The 16,482-nt window shown below is 36.7% G+C and overlaps 1 protein-coding gene across 1 annotated transcript in view; it reads left to right on the top strand.

The window, feature by feature from the left end:
• Window positions 1-15,862, top strand: part of NXPH2 (neurexophilin 2) — a 118,219-nt gene extending 102,357 nt beyond the window's left edge. Inside the window, exon 2 of the mRNA XM_008056989.2 lies at window positions 13,354-15,862. Within this exon, the coding sequence (XP_008055180.1) occupies window positions 13,354-14,097 (744 nt within the window). The 3' untranslated portion in view covers window positions 14,098-15,862. The remainder of the gene's footprint in view (window positions 1-13,353) is intronic.
• Window positions 15,863-16,482: the final 620 nt, after the last annotated feature.

Below are 16,482 nucleotides of genomic sequence, written 5' to 3'. Positions count from 1 at the left end.
ATTGCACGGGAGACTGACAAAGTTTTGAAAATTGTATACTACCAGCAGTGTTATAAGACTGGACTGAAAGGGACAGAGAAGGGAAGCATGACTTTGAGGGCAAAGCCATGGATGCAAATTCAGCTTTCTATTCCTTGTGCTAAAAGGTCAGGGCTGCCACCCCAGACCCCCCAAAAAGGGAGCTTACTCCTACCCAAAACAGTCCAAATTCCTTCTGATTTGAACTTTGATGACAAATGCTGAAACAGAAAAGTGTCATTACAGATTTAGGGAGAAGGTCTAGAGAAAATTGACCCTGATTTGGATTTAGATTTTACTTGTACCAATAGCAAGAATTTTCTTCTCCAAAATACTTGAACTATTATGCAACTGAGTACATTATATTTTTCTTAAAAATAAAGGTAATTTATAAAATATGTATTATTTATGTAACTGAGTACATTTTCTTTCAAATAATTAAAGATAATATGTAAAATATACATTATTTGCATTAAGAGCTAAAGTATGAATTAAGCATGAAAATACTGACCATTATCAAATTTTAATTTTTTTCCTATTTTCTTAGTTTTATTTTCTAGAAAAAACTTTTTACTTTATAAGGAGAAAAATTTTTTTAATATACTAGGCAAATATATTATATTACATTAATTAAGTGTTTGTTTGGTGTAAGATCCATTAGAGTATTAGTGTGGAAAGAGCAATGACCTTAGTCAAAGACCTAATTTCTAGATTTATTGCTGCCTCCTAATACCTGGATCTCAGAGAAACCACTTAACCTCTCTAAGGTTATTTCCTGCCGTAAATACCTCACAAAGTAGATGTAAGACTCAAATGAGGTTATTTATGAAAGCTCTGTAGTTCTCAGAATAAATACTGGGAATAATTATTGCAAAATAATTTTAGCACAATTATCAGTTTCATATGCACAAGTAATCTGCATTTATATTTTTAGTTGAAGGGTATCTTATAATTTGGAAACTATCATCTTATGAAACATTTATATTGGATCATAATAAAGTAGCACACTTATATAAGAGCCTGTAAAATTCCAATAGACTGAATGTTTGCATTACGTATAATATATTATACTATATGTCTAAGGCAGTTTGAAAACTCATCTTAAATTAGCAAATGTCATATTTGGTGAAAGTATGTAATCAATAAATCTAATATTGCAAGCAACAAGTCTACCAATGTTAGCCACATCTACAAAAATCCCTTTATAGCAACACCTAGATTACTGGTTGAATTACTATATTCTATGGCCTAGCCAAGTTGATACGTAAATCTGACCATCACAGCTAGTATGTGCTAATTGCCAAATTAAGGGTGCTTGACTGAGGTATCAAATGGATTTGATGCTAAAATACATGACCAGACATGCATGTACCTCTCCTAACCCTCATCCCCTGTGTCCTTTTCCCCATCTCACATTAATTTCCTCATCCCTCATTGAAATCCTGCCTAAACTGACATGGAAATAGAGTAATCTAGCATTTCCACCCTCATTTGACTGCTCTTTCCTCTGTTGAAACTTTTCTTTTTATTTTTTATTTATTAATTGTGCTTTGGAGACAGAGTCTTGTTCTATCACCCAGGCTAAAGTACAGTGGAGCTGTCGTAGCTCACTGCAGCCTAGAACTCCTGGGTTAACAGATCATTGGGCCTCAGCCTCCTGAGCAGATGAGGATTTTTTGTTTGTTTGTTTGTTTTTGTTTTTTTGAGTCAAGGTCTCACTGTTGCCCAGGCTGCAGTGCAGTGGCATGATCACAGTTCGCCATAGCCTTGACCGCCTGGGCTCAGGCGATACTTCTGCCTAACCTCCTGAATAGCTGGAACTACAGGCATGTGCCACCACAGCTAATTTTTTAAAAATCTTTTATAAAGACAAGGTCTCACTATGTTGCCTAGACTCGTCTCAAACTCCTGGGCTCAAGCAATCCTCTTGCCTCAGCCTCCCAAAGTGCTGGGATTACAGGCATGAGCCACCATGTCTAGCCCAGCTTTCTCTTTTTAAATGCCATTTTTCAGTGGTCAAGACACAGACTCATGTTGTCTCTAACAGGCCTTTGTATTTCAGAAGTATTTATGTGTTCCTATCATATGAAGCTCAGCTCACTGAAAACTTGGATGGGATTCGTAAGGACATGTAGTTGAAAGACAGTGCCACTTACCATGCTGTCATTTACTCCTTAGCAACAAAAGCACTATTCCAATCTATTAGATTGGCAAAAGAATATTTTGTCTGACTTTGCAAAACCTGCATTAAATGAGACTGAAGTTTGACCCTGTTTTAGTCAGGAAACACGGTCATATCGTTTTTAGCAGTCCCTTACAATAAGGTATCTTTCACTTTCCTTCCAGGCTATTCAGAACTTGTTAAAGAGCTCTTTTAATTCAGCTTTCTAATACAAAACAAAATCTAAGCTTTCTTTGACACATCCCTATAAATGTTTACAGAGAGCTATGGTATGTGCATGCACACATGATATTTCTGTGTCTAGTGTGTGTGTGTGCGCACGCGCGCACGTGTGTGTACTGATTTTTTTGCAGAGACTTGTGTCACCGATTTCTCAGATTACTGTCATCAAGATAAAATAAGAATTGCCATATTTAACCTTGGCAATAAAACTACTGCCAAGCATTGCAATCTAGTTTTTTTGGCTCTTACTGCTAAGATTTCTGTCTTCACATTTATGTTTCCTGTTAGTTCCTGTATCAATTTAGAAAAATGTAAAGGGTAGCTATTAAAAGATATCTGGAAGGTAAAATGAATTTGCCACTCTCAGCAGAAAGACTGTCCACTGTTTTGCTTTTTTCTCCTAAGCAATCATTTGTTTTTCAACTTGCAAAATGAATTTTGAAACAATGCCACATTATGCCACAAAATATTAATAGGTACAATTAATGCATTGATATATGTGTGGTTCTGTTATTCTTTCTTCCTTTTTTATCCTTCTTTTAATCTACTGTGACAGTTCTATAATGGAGTACCAGAAATATGACTCTAGGGCAAGTCATACTACTAATCATCAATGTAGCATTGTATGTTGTCCAGTAGATATGTGTTCCTGTTTTGGCAGCAATGATGATATTCTGTAAAATTTCTACCCAGAGAAAAATGCTTTCCAAGATTCGTTCACAAGCAAAATTTTTAAGGGTATGCTGAATTTGATCATGACAGTGTGCTTTTTTCCCCTGCTGAGCAGGTTGTCATTTATGTTTTAGCTGCATGATACTGGATATAATTTTTAAAGTAATTCAATAATATAAGTTACATGTAAGTAACTAAAACGAGGCTTTGAACCACCTTACATTATTAGTTGTATAATTTTTCAGCTGTAAAGGGATTTGAAAGCCATCTCTAGACCATGTCACAGTGGTCACTTTGGAGTTCTTGGCTTAAATGAATAATTCCAATGAAATAATTAATGACCAGCTATATAGATTCCATCATTAACACTGTAAACAAATCCATTAAGCAAACCAGTTATCCTTCCAAACTGGCATTTAGCAGTGATTATCATTCTGAGAGAATAATAATAAATACTTCCAGGATATCCAAGACGGACAGGCCAGCTGCCTTTAAAAAATATTTGTACAGATATGTATCCGTTTATCTCTTGTGGCATATGCCAGTCCTGTTAGCAAGGAAAAGCCAACTCTATCAGCTTTTTGCAAATCCATACATTTGGAGCATTCAGCTCATTCTGCCCAATCCTGGAAAGTCCAAATTTTCTTCTTTAATAGGTAGAGGACTACATATTTTTGGTGTACTATAAAATAGTTATGGCCTTCCTTCTCAATGGTAGATGACCTATGCAATGTGCACGCTGTGTAGGACAGATGTTACAGCAAGTGTTTCATGGTAAGCCAGTATAGACTCTAAAAGTTTTAGACTCAGTATAAACACAGAAAGATGAAAAACATCCTCTTGAAGTATAGCTGCCTCTTCAATATTATGGTTATGGGGTGGGGGAAATTAGGTTGTTTTGCTTTGCCTTTCATTTAGAACAATCATGTCCTGTGAAAATCATGGACATTTGCTGCATTTGTTGTCTATTAGCACATTTTTAACACTCTCATAAACATAAAGACAAACATGCATTGTTTCAAAATATTCTTATTTATCCAGAACATATTTAACCAATTATCAAGTAGCAGTAATATATATTATATTACTTGCATAGAATTATAAAAGAGGGTTATACCATAATCATGACATAAGTCTAACTGTCCCAGAACCTGGGAATATATGAGTATATTGTAAACCTTCCACCACTTTTTGGAGGTTAACGGGTAAACGACAATACCTGCTGAGGTCATCTTGTACAAGCACTGCAGTTGCAAGCTAGGAATTCAGCACAGAATGAACACTAGAGCCTGTTTATGATTGTGAAAAAAGTCACCAAATTAACCTTTCACCAGAAAACATATTTCCTTTGTTATAATGTTATCACACTGTCATTAGTAATTATAAACACATCGATATACAATTTGGAACAAGAAATAAAGGATTATAAATACCAAGATCGATTTGTTTTCTTGTCACAAATTAATTCTTTATCAACTATCAACTGGTAAATCTTGGATTTCATATCTATCATCCAAATAAAGATACTAATTAATTACTCAATTCTGTTCAATCCCTGTCCTGTTGCTTACCCTGTTTTCTTAATTAGAATGAGCACTTCTCACCTCCTGATATACATTCATACACACACACACACACACACACACACATGCACACACATACATAAAAGAGAACAAGAAAGGGATAGGCCCTCATGACAACTATAAATAAATGAAATCTTATTTGTGTGTGATTATTTCTTTAATTTTTTTTCAGTTGTCTTGTGCAAATTGCATGAAGACAAGTCCTGTGTCTTGTCCTGTTCAGACAAGCCCTGTGTCTTTCCTGCTAATAGACAACAAATGCCTAGAGCACAAATATGGACACCCATAATATATTTGAAAAGTGTGTGTCAAATAAGTGATGAATGTATTTGTGAACACGGTTGAGGGTCTCCTCACTTCTCCTGCTCAGTGCAGTATTCACCTTCTGAAAAGTGTTCCTGCCTATAGACCAGTCTCACTCTAATCCTCCTTCCATTCCACCTCACAGCTTCTTTCATCTCTTTGAAATGCAACTGTATCTTGTGCTTTTTCCATTTACTCTTAAGAAAACCAGGCCCAGGAGAGGGCATGTGGCTTGCACAGGAGCTAGATTTCCATTTCTGTGTTCCTGACCCCAAGTCCTTCCAATAAATCAAAGCACTGCTGTTCCTGTCTCTTGCTCTTCCCTCCTTTGGTCTTTCTTGTCCCGATTGAGTTCATTGCTGCTGCTTTTTTCACTCATTTCTTTGCTCTTGGCACAATTTTTCTGATTGGGTACATTCAGCCACTGGAGGATGTGGTGACAGACTATTTTCCACGATGTGCAGACTTGACTGGGGCACCCCTTCTTCCCCCAGTCTGATGATTTGCAAAGCAGAGTGGGAGTACAGTAGCGTTCCTCTGATTGCAGGTATGGGTAAAAGTCAGTGAAGCAATAAACTTTATCCTGCAAAAATAAAATAGTATTTTTGTAGAGGTATTTATTAACTGTTTTAGACTTTCCACTTTCATAAACAGGGTGTGTTCATGTCATCTAGTCTCTTTCTGCTAAGTCAGGAGAGACATTTAGAAACAGTGAGCTTAAAGAACTCAGCTTGAGTTACTTAGGAAATTCAGACCTCCCCTACTCTCCTGGTGCTATTTAAGGTAAGAGTCAATATGTGCTAATAAACATGCCAGTTTGGATTGTTAGACAGTGGCCTGGGACAAGAAGGGTGGTGGCTATCTCTCTTCCGTTGATGTCTCTTCAAGTAAGAAAAATATCACTTGTTAGGACTGTTCTGATAATGGCATTATATATGTTGAGTAGAATTTGAACTCCAGAAGCTCAAAATTGTAAATATTTTCCATTTCCTTTTTATTATTCACTGAGTGTGAAGAAATCTCTTTCTCTTACAGTTTGGGACCCAGCCCGACATGTAGCTCAGGAAAAGTAAAGCTATTGCAGTGATGGACATATAGAAGGGGTAATCGTGTAATTATGGAAAAGATCTTATTGTTGTAGAACCCAAAGGAAACCAAGTAGTATTTATGTCCCTACACCACCTAGAGCATTAGGAATATAGAAACATCCTTTGTGAGGGCTTCTTTCCTTAGCTCCTGGTAAACAGGTTGACCTGCAAAGAAAGCCTCACCTAAAGTTTGATGCTTTCTCATTGGATGCATAGAGTCAAGGACAATTAACTGGCTCCTAAACTGAAAGGGACATTTGACTCTGATGCAGTCAGCAAGTCATTCCAATTCTATGTAAGATATTCATAGAATAAGCTCCTTTTTATTGAGCTATCAATTATCAAAGTGGGCGCAATTTTTAAGGAATGAATAATAAAAATAAAGTAGCAGTACTAATAATGATGATGACGGACACATTAATAGCATGTGAAATTGCCAGAATAATTTAGAAACAGTCCATGAGTTTCTAAAAACTCAGATTTTATTTGAGACAATTCAATGATGCCGTAAAGAGTTATCCATTGAAGTGCTCGAGAGTTTCTGACTTAAAAATAATCAATCCTAAACCAAGTGCGACTGAGTTAAATTAAAGTTTACGATAATAAAAGTCTACAAGTCTTATGAGAATTCTGAAAGAAAGAAAAAAAAAAGTCTTCTCTACCTAAACCAGGAGATCAAGATTAGCGTCACAGTGACAATCACAGTGACAAATTTCTTAGCATGTACCCTTGAGAGGACGCAGTAAAAGTGGTACTTTACCTCTGTGTATTTCCTCCTCAAGATTTATAACCCCATTCTAATCATGAGAAAAATATCAGACAAACCCAAACTGAGGGTTATTCTACAAAATATCTGGCCAGTATTCCTTACAGCATTCAAGCTCATCTGAAACAAGGAAAGTCTGAACAACTGTTGTAGCCAAGACAGACCTAAGAACTCACAATGACCAGATTTCATGTAGGATCCTGGAAAAGATTCTGGAATAGATATAGGAGTTTAAGGAAAAACTAAGGATATCTGAGTAAAGTATGACTTTAGTTAATAATAATGCACCTATAGTGGTTTGTTAGTTGGATAAGTTTTAGCTGTTAACAATGGGGATGTTGGATGCAGTATCTGGGTGCAGGGTGTATGGGAACTCTTTTGTACTGTGCAGCTTCTCTGTAAAATTATTTCATAATAAAATGTTTACTTAAAAATACATAGCTAATGCGGCTAAAAAAGGATCATCTGATGTAATGTTTGCAGAGGAGGGTGCTTTTTAGTTTATACATTATTTCCATAATTTTTGACAGTTCTCACATCTGCTACTATAAAATTCATTGCAGCTTCTCTGGCTCTTTAGGGAAAAATTGCATTTAATTATCAGTGAAATTCAACTTTAGCTTGTTATGATGAGTGATTTGAACCTGTCAGCCTTTTCTACCCTAAAAACAAAAGAACTGAAATGAAATACAGTCTTATTCCTCTATTCCCTTCCTTCCACCTGCTTTATTTAATTGATGAAGGCTCGAGCTTTTATTAATCTTTTTGAGCGCTTCTGTAAGATGCAGAAAAAGCTAATATGATATCATTGTATCTAGCTAATGTGTGTGCTTTGTGAAATTGATACACCCTGCCAAGACATAAATTACTTAAGCTTTGATAAATGTGTTGAAATCAGGGAATGTTCAAACAGATAAAGCACAGCAATTCCTCTTTCTTCCTCTTTTTAAAACTCCATTCTGTGCTTGAGGTGAAATGTTTTTGCATTATTATTGTAATATGATGGGACAAAAGACAGCAGTGATACTGAAATTAGCATGAAGAGCCCCAGTAAGTACAAAAGTAACCAGAGAGATACAGCCGTGTATTTTGTAGATAGCATCTAACAATCTTGCCCTGAACAGAGTGGTTTGCCAATAGGTTCAGAAATACCTGCGGTCTTCTCCCAGCATGTTGTATCACAGAAATTCTCTGTTCAGGAATGAGGGCACCTGCCAGACACTTTGTACTCTCGGCTTCCTTTGCTGACTCATGTGTTAGGGTGGAATCAAAGATCCACAAACACATTTTGTTGGCAAAGAGAGCTTACCTGTGCCTGTGATCTGGATGTGACTCAGATGCCAGTGAGACTGGAAACAGGGAAACGTTTGATTGATGTTCTGGGGTTGAGAGGGTTGATTTCTACTTGGTCATTAATTCATTGCATGGCACTGAAGAAGTTGCTCAATTAGCAATTAATCAGTTTCCTGGAGGCTTGAGAATTCGTATAACCCTTAGGAGACACTTCTTGAGTAGTGGGCAGGAGACTATTCAATGGACCGTGGAAGAGCCATCATTCAGTGAATGTGTTTAGTAAGGATTAGTAACTTCCATCCATTCATTTAGTTAGTTCTTACAACCAACCAGCAAAGGAGATAGAGATGAGAAATCGGGCTTTGAGTCATCCACTTAAGCTAGGGATGATAATGTTACCAGACAACAAATCCTATGCTCTTTTCAGTGTTTCATGCTGCTTCTCTATTGAGACTATATGAGTAAGTGGGGGGTGGAGCAAGTTGTAGTTTATCAGCCCTAGGTCTTCCCTTATTAGGACTTCTGAGGTTAAGCACGAGTTTTGGGACTTAGGTCACACAACCATCCATGTAGCATAGGAGAGGGGACCCATTCAACAGTGATGTTATAAAATGATTTATTCGAAGAGGAAGGCCGAACAAGTAGCATCAAAGAGAAAGCTAGGAGAAGAGATGCAATTGTCTGCTTTTTAAAGACATGAAAAATATATTTATCCTTTTAATTATACTCTTTCAACATACATCACTATCTGATAACTCTTTGAGATTTGGGCTTAGATTTAGAAATCAGCACTTGTGAGAACTGTCCATGTATTTTAGTGTAATAAACAGATGAAGTTGTACACAGTTTTTTCTCCACTTGACTAGTGTTGTTGTCAAAATAAGTTATAAGTATGGTAGTCTAAGAAAGCCAAAAAAAATTAAATATACATATATGCTTTTATATATATAATTTTATTTATATATACAAATGTCATATACAAATATTTATGTATTTTTTACCTAAGATACTGTCAGTGAGTATTGTCACTAGAAAAAAAATACTATAGACCTGTGCTATTAGCTAAGTTTTAATATTTTTATATAAACCAATTTTAAAATCCAGAGCTCCTTGTCCGGGTTTAGACCTGAAGAGTAGTGTGTTCGAATTAACTTTTAGAACTCACATTCCATTTAAAATTCTCCTATGGAGAATCTTTTCGGAAGCATTAAAGAGTCTTTGTAAAAGCAAATGGTCACATTGTTTATCCATTGATAAGCTTTTACTATTTTTTATACTCATCTTTTTTAATAATTCACATATGTTTGGGTCAAGTTCTGCTGCAACATAAATTACCACCAGGAAAATCTTCAGATCTTTAAAACAAGTCTCAGTGGTGGCCATTTATTATTATTATTATTTTTGAGTAATCTCAGAAGTATCACAACAGAAGTCCTAGAGATAAGAGAAGGAGCTCATAAGTTGTTGGTGTCTATCAGGTAGTCTAAAATGCACCAAGATTAGCTAAGTTAAGACTACATGATTAGAAAACTTACTTGTTGTTGAATGATGGCCTCAATGTTTATAGGTTTTTAATAATGGAAAAGTCCAGAGCAAACTGGGCAAGGCGCTAAATCAAGAAAAATTTAGAAAAATATGTAATATAAAACAGGCACTTCTAGCTGGGCTCGGTGGCTCAGCCTGTAATCCCGCGCTTTGGGAGGCTGAGGTGAGTGGATTGCCTGAGCCCGCAGGTTCGAGACCCACCTGGGCAAATTGGCGAGAACTCATCTCTACAATAAATCAAAAAATTAGCCAGGTGTGGTAGTGCGCACCTGTAATTCTAGCTACTTGAAAGGCTGAGGCGGAAGGATCGCTGGAGCCCAGCAGGTCGAGGCTGCGGTGGCCGAGAACGGCCACTGCACTCCAGTCTGGGTGATAGAGTGAGACTCCAACTCAAAAAAAAAAACAGGCACTTCTTAAGAAAAAGAGGAGGAATATGTTGCTTGTATTGATGCTGGGAGCAGAGAATGTTTGTTTTGTTCTGTTTTATGTTTACTGGTTTACTATAAAGGATATTGCAAAGGATACAGATGAAGACATGCATAGGACAAGATATGGAGGAAGGGGCCCAGAGCTTCCACGCCCTCCTTGAGCACATCACCCTACACGAACATCCACAGGTTCAACTCTCTAGAAGCTCCAAGAATGTTTTCATGCTTGCGACTGGAAAAGTTTTTTGAATGAGAAAGCATTTTAGTTCTGCCAGTAAAGTATTCATTGGTAGTATGATATATAAAAGTAAGAACTGAGGCCTTAAAAACAAAAAAGCAAGTTTAAAAAAAGCAAATGTCAGAAGGAATAGATAGATCCCATGAAAGAGAGGAAGGAAGGTGGTAGTGAGGGAAGAAGTTCAGACTTTGTACCAACTCAGGAATCAGGAAGTATACCAGATGCTCAGCAAATACTAGGTGTGTCTGTCAGCATTTACCAAGTAAGGTAAATCTCATGAAATATTAGAAACAGGTGAAAAGCAGGTAATAGACTCTGGGCAATAAGAATCATGATCACAGAAAAGAGAAAATGGGCCACGATTAGAGTTTCTTATCTGCCCAGGTGTCCTTGGCCCTCTATCTGGAGAGAGGCTGGGACATATCACTTGGACCAGGCTGGCTCCATTCCCAGGAGTGTCAAGTCAGAAGTGGTGTTAGGGTATCCAATTCCATGGACTATCACCAGCTGATTGGAATGAGATTTGTGCACATCATGATTAAGACTATTCATGGAACCGGAGGTCATTTTGTTTAGTGAAATAATCCAGGCACAGAAAGACATACCACATGTTCTCACTCATATGTGGAAGCTAAAAAACTTCATCTCAATGAAATAGAGAATGGAATGATAGATACCAGAGGCTGGGGAGTGTGTGAGGGTTGGAAGGGGAAATAGAGAAAGGTTGGTGAATGGATACAAACATGCAATTAGATAGAAGGAATAAGTTTTAATGTTCAATGGCAGACTAGTTAACAATATAGCTAGCAGCAGTGTATTATATATTTCAAAATAGCTGGAAGAGAGAACTTGAGATGTTCCCAACACATAGAAGTGAAAAATCCAGCTGGGCTCGGTGACTCAGCCTGTAATCCTGTGCCTTTGGGAGGCTGAGGTGAGTGGATTGCCTGAGCCCGCAGGTTCGAGACCTGTCTGGGCAGCGAGACCTCATCTCTACAATAAATCAAAAAATCAGCCGAGCATGATAGCGCATGCCTGTAATTCCGGCTACTCGGAAGGCTGAGGCGGAAGGATCGCCAGAGCCCAGCTGGTTGAGGCTGCGGTGGCCGGGAGCGGCCACTGCACTCCAGTCTGGGCGACAGAGACTCCAACTCAAAAAAAAAGAAGTGAAAAATCCTGAAGGTGATGGATACCTCAAATACCCTGACTTGATAATTACTTATTTTATACCTGTAACAAATATGCACATGTACTCCATAAATATGTGAAATATTATGTTTCAATAAAAGAGAGGAAAGGTGTTCAAAATTAGAAAACTGTAGGTACAGTATCAGAAATACTTTGAGCCAGATGTCCAGAGTAATGATCCCTCTTTCCTGGGTGAATATGTCAGCCTTTAACACCAGGAGACAGAAAGAAGTATCAATTCAAGATCCATAAGCCCCTAAGAAGAGGCCATATGGATTCAGGTTCTCAAAAAAGTAAGCATGTACATCATGCATCATATAAATTTGCCCTTCTATTCACCTCAGTAATTTAAGTGAAAAGAAAATAATTCTTTTTAACTCCAGAAATGAGGAAGAAAAGCCCTAATCAAAGGGAGAAATATAGTATTCCCCACCACTCCCAACAAAGCAAAACAAACAAACAAAAACCCAAACCAAAAAAACTCTACACGGATATTTTGAGTCCTTGGATTCTTTCTCTAAAGTGATCTTGGGACCAGGTATAAGTGAAAACACTTTTCACCGAGTCCTGTTAGGACCTAAATTCTTATGAACATACAAACGATAACCTCATCAAGCTATAATACCATCTAGTCAAGAGAAATATTTATAATTTGGGTATGTCTTTTTTAAAAAAATTGGATTGAAAGCAATAATTTGGGAAATAATCTGAGAGCATTTTTGCCAAGTGCTTTGCCAAGTCTGAAAGGGCTAGAAAAACAGTACATAAACATAGCTCACTTCGTTCCTCATCCTTTTCATCATGCTGACAGTTTTCCGTAGAATCATTACAAGAGTGGTTTGTGCCATTAGAGATAAGAGGCTATCTGTGTTTCCACTAGAAACCTCTATTTTCCAGACCTTATAACTCATCCATAAATATTCACTCCGTGCAACAGTAATGATTCTGTCCCTCAAAATCCATATCTACTTAACTAAATGATTTTTAGAAATCATGGGGACTTGTACTTTAAAAAGAATAAAAAGGAAAATCAAATGCAAATACTTATGTTTCAGTGACTGTGATTTGAACCAAAATACCGTGGGACCCATAAAACACATGCACATAACACTTTCTTAACATTGTAATAAAATTTATAAACTCATATACATCCTACTAATTAATTCAAAATATACTTCTCCATATTCATTTTTACTTTTATAAAGGCAACTAAATTTGTACTTACATTTTTTTCAGCTGAAACTTTTTGTAGAACTTTCTAATACTAATCACATGCTTTTTTGTTACAGAGTTTAAGATGGGATTATATCAAAAGCTATGAAATTGTATGTTGAAGACAATTTGAAGACAATAATATCCTTAATATTTTCAGATATATTTAAGAGACTTATCAATATCATAGTCAAATGGTTTCCAGCTCATTGTTTAAAACCTTCAGCAGACTAGAGTTATCTTCTACCTCAAAGGCTTTATAAATTAAATGATTATATCAAATGAGAGGCCAAAATATACTACTTCCCCCAATCTGGAAAAATAGAATTGTGAAGATTAGAAAGCAGAGACTAAAACCATATCAACCCATTAAAATGAAATACTTTGTTCTTAATCTCACCATTTAAATTTTTGTACTCACAGTTTTACATTGCTTGAATTAATTGCTCATCTTGTTACACTGTTAAGCCTAGCTCTGTGTCTCTCTGTGTGAAATGCTTTATTTAGCAAGAATCTAAATAATATCAAAAGAATTTATCTTGTGCTTTGACTTCAGTCTGCGCGCGTGCTCAAGACCCAACCTAAAGTTTATTTCTCTTTCTTCTTTCCAAACAGCTTTTTTGTGAGAGTAAAGAAGTGGTGCATGCCACAGAGGGGCTGGATTGGGAAGACAAAGATGCTCCGGGGACACTGGTCGGCAATGTGGTGCACTCAAGGATCATTAGTCCTCTGCGCCTGTTTGTTAAACAGTCTCCTGTGCCCAAGCCTGGTCCCATGGCATATGCAGACAGCATGGAAAACTTTTGGGATTGGCTGGCCAACATCACGGAGATTCAGGAGCCATTGGCGAGAACTAAACGGAGGCCAATAGTCAAAACAGGAAAATTTAAGAAAATGTTTGGATGGGGTGACTTTCATTCCAACATTAAAACTGTCAAGCTCAACCTTCTCATCACAGGGAAAATTGTCGACCATGGAAATGGAACCTTCAGTGTTTATTTCCGACATAATTCAACAGGCCTGGGCAATGTTTCAGTGAGCTTGGTACCCCCTTCAAAGGTGGTGGAATTTGAAGTTTCCCCCCAATCTACACTGGAGACCAAGGAATCCAAATCTTTCAATTGTCGCATTGAGTATGAAAAAACAGATCGGGCGAAGAAGACCGCCCTGTGCAACTTTGACCCATCCAAGATCTGCTACCAGGAGCAGACTCAGAGCCATGTGTCTTGGTTGTGCTCCAAACCCTTCAAGGTCATTTGCATTTACATTGCCTTTTACAGTGTTGATTATAAACTCGTGCAAAAAGTCTGTCCAGACTACAATTACCATAGTGAGACCCCATACTTATCGTCTGGCTAATCTTTCCACAGTGATGGAAACGAGGGACATATAGATGTATAGATATATATATTTAATTAGGATGACCAAGAAACAAGCCCAGCTCTTCATGATAAATGATCCCTTTCGTTTCTGGCAGTGAACTTTAGTTCCCCATCAGGTTTTCAAATTAAAAAAAAAGAAAAAGAAACATCTTCAAATGTGAAATGTGTGTGTTTCAATCATAAATACCTTTATCTAAAGAGTCAAACTGTTTATGAAACCATCACTTTCATGTAAGATGGCTAAGTTCTAGAAATATTATTGTTTCTCTAAAAGAAGTATCAATGGTAGCTATGCGTGACAAGAAGAAACCGAATTATGCATGTGATAAACATTGCTCTTGAAATGAGCCTGCCTTTGAAATATGTTTTGGAAGGTTACCTTAGTAGCAGATTCAGTAAAAGAACTGAAAAGATTATATTGGATAGGTGAATTGTGTTTCTGACATTGGACTTTTTTTTTTATTGCTCTTTCCCGACATCTGTGCTGTTATTGATATGAGAGATGAAAGGGTAAAATTTGTTTCAGAACTCGTGTGTGAAGTTACAGTGTCACAGTGGAACCAAGTTCATTATCATCTGAGCTAGAGTTGGGTGGAATGTGATTTAAGCAGTTAGCCCTGTGTTGGTCACCATCCTTATGATTTTCCCCTGTGTCATAACACTGGTGTATCAGGAAAGCAAATCTGGGTATGAGACAACTTAATAATAATGAAGATCATGATATGTGTAGACTCTTCCGCCAAATTTAATGCTGTGAGATTATCAAAAGTGACATAAAATTTGTATTCACCCTACAGCTTGGAACTTCATTCTCTTCACTCGATAGTGTGATTTTACAGACAAATGTAGACCAACTCTGAAGTTGGGAGAAAGTGATTGTTTCCTAGGCTAGTATGGAAAAAAACTAGGAGTGGAGGAAGGAAATTTCGGGATATAGATTTATTATTTCTAGCCTCCCAGATTAAGTTCTCTTTGTGTTTAGTTAATTATTTGAATGAAGGATCAAACTCTGTGGAAATAACGAGTTATATTTAAGCATTTCTATTTTTAATTATTAAGTGTTGACAACTAAGATACCTGGCTCACCTGGCTTTTGAAATTACTTCCAAATTAATGTCACTTCACAATCGGTACCCTTCTCATCTTCTCTGAGGGTGTGACCGGCAGTCCTGTATGGTATCACTGGATGATCATTGAACAGAAGGAGTGTCTGGTCGGCCAGTAAAAAGGTTTCTAGAACTCAGGACCCTTGTGAAATAGTCACTCGTTTTACAACAGAGATGAACTTCTTTCTCCCTTCTTATCTGTAAAATATCAATTAAAGTAAAACATTAAATTGAAGGCTAAAGGAAGCTAAGTCCTAACCCACAAAAATGTTCTTACCACACTGACCAAAAAATCAAGAGCTCTGTTCTCTATTTTACATCTCCATTCCTTTTCTTTTACTGGTAATATCTGCAGTGTTCAGTTTTTGTCTTTTGTAAAAATTGTACTAGGTTTAATGTGTGGTAGTACAGGCTTGAAGTTTTTGCTCTGAGTTCATCAGGTGCTTTTGTAATTTTGTGGTCAGTGAGTAATATTTTGAGACATCTTTTTATTTTCATCTATAAACAAGAGTAAAATATTATTTATTATAAGATATATGGGAACCATATGTGTATATATATTTAGAATTTTCTGTGTACAGAGAAAATATGTGTACACATTTCTATGTAAATAAAAAGAATTTGCTAGATCTGTCACATGACCTCAGGGTGGTATTTTTAAAGATGTTCTTGTTCCTTTTCCTCACAAGGATTTATTCTTTCTCTCTCTCTCTCTCTCTCTCTCTCTCTCTCTCTCTCTCTCTCTCTGTGTGTGTGTGTGTGTGTGTGTGATACAAATTGGACATTAAGGTTTTCCTTAGGTACATATTAATGGGACGGGTTGGCTGTAGAGATTATAAAGTAGAGTAGAAGAAAAATTCACATACAGCATTTGGTATATAGGGTAGCATCTAGTAAGAACTCTATAAATGTGAGCAGCCTTTATGATTGTTATTATTCTTATGACGTGAAATGAGTTTTAAAACTATCTGATGTTCAAAAGTTGAGAGATATGAACATTATTTCTATTTAGAGAAAAAACTGTAAATCAATTTATACAATTCTTAGATTTTAGCAGGGTTTGTAAATTTTTTTTAAGTTTCCCATAGGCATATTTTTAAATTGGAGTAGAACATATGCCACATGTATTTTGAAGTCACAATTTTATTTCAAAGCCTACATAATTGTCAGTAATGATACTTGGCACAGTGTAAATCAGACCCCATTTAAGCATGCAAATACTACACATTTCTACAGAACCATTTTTTGCCTTTTAG

This window comes from Carlito syrichta, unplaced genomic scaffold (assembly GCF_000164805.1).
Source record: "Carlito syrichta isolate Samal-C Ts95f unplaced genomic scaffold, Tarsius_syrichta-2.0.1 Scaffold302589, whole genome shotgun sequence".
Classification (NCBI taxonomy): Eukaryota; Metazoa; Chordata; class Mammalia; order Primates; family Tarsiidae; genus Carlito; species Carlito syrichta.
The sequence above is the reverse complement of the archived record's forward strand: the minus strand, read 5'-3'. Positions and strand labels throughout refer to the sequence as shown.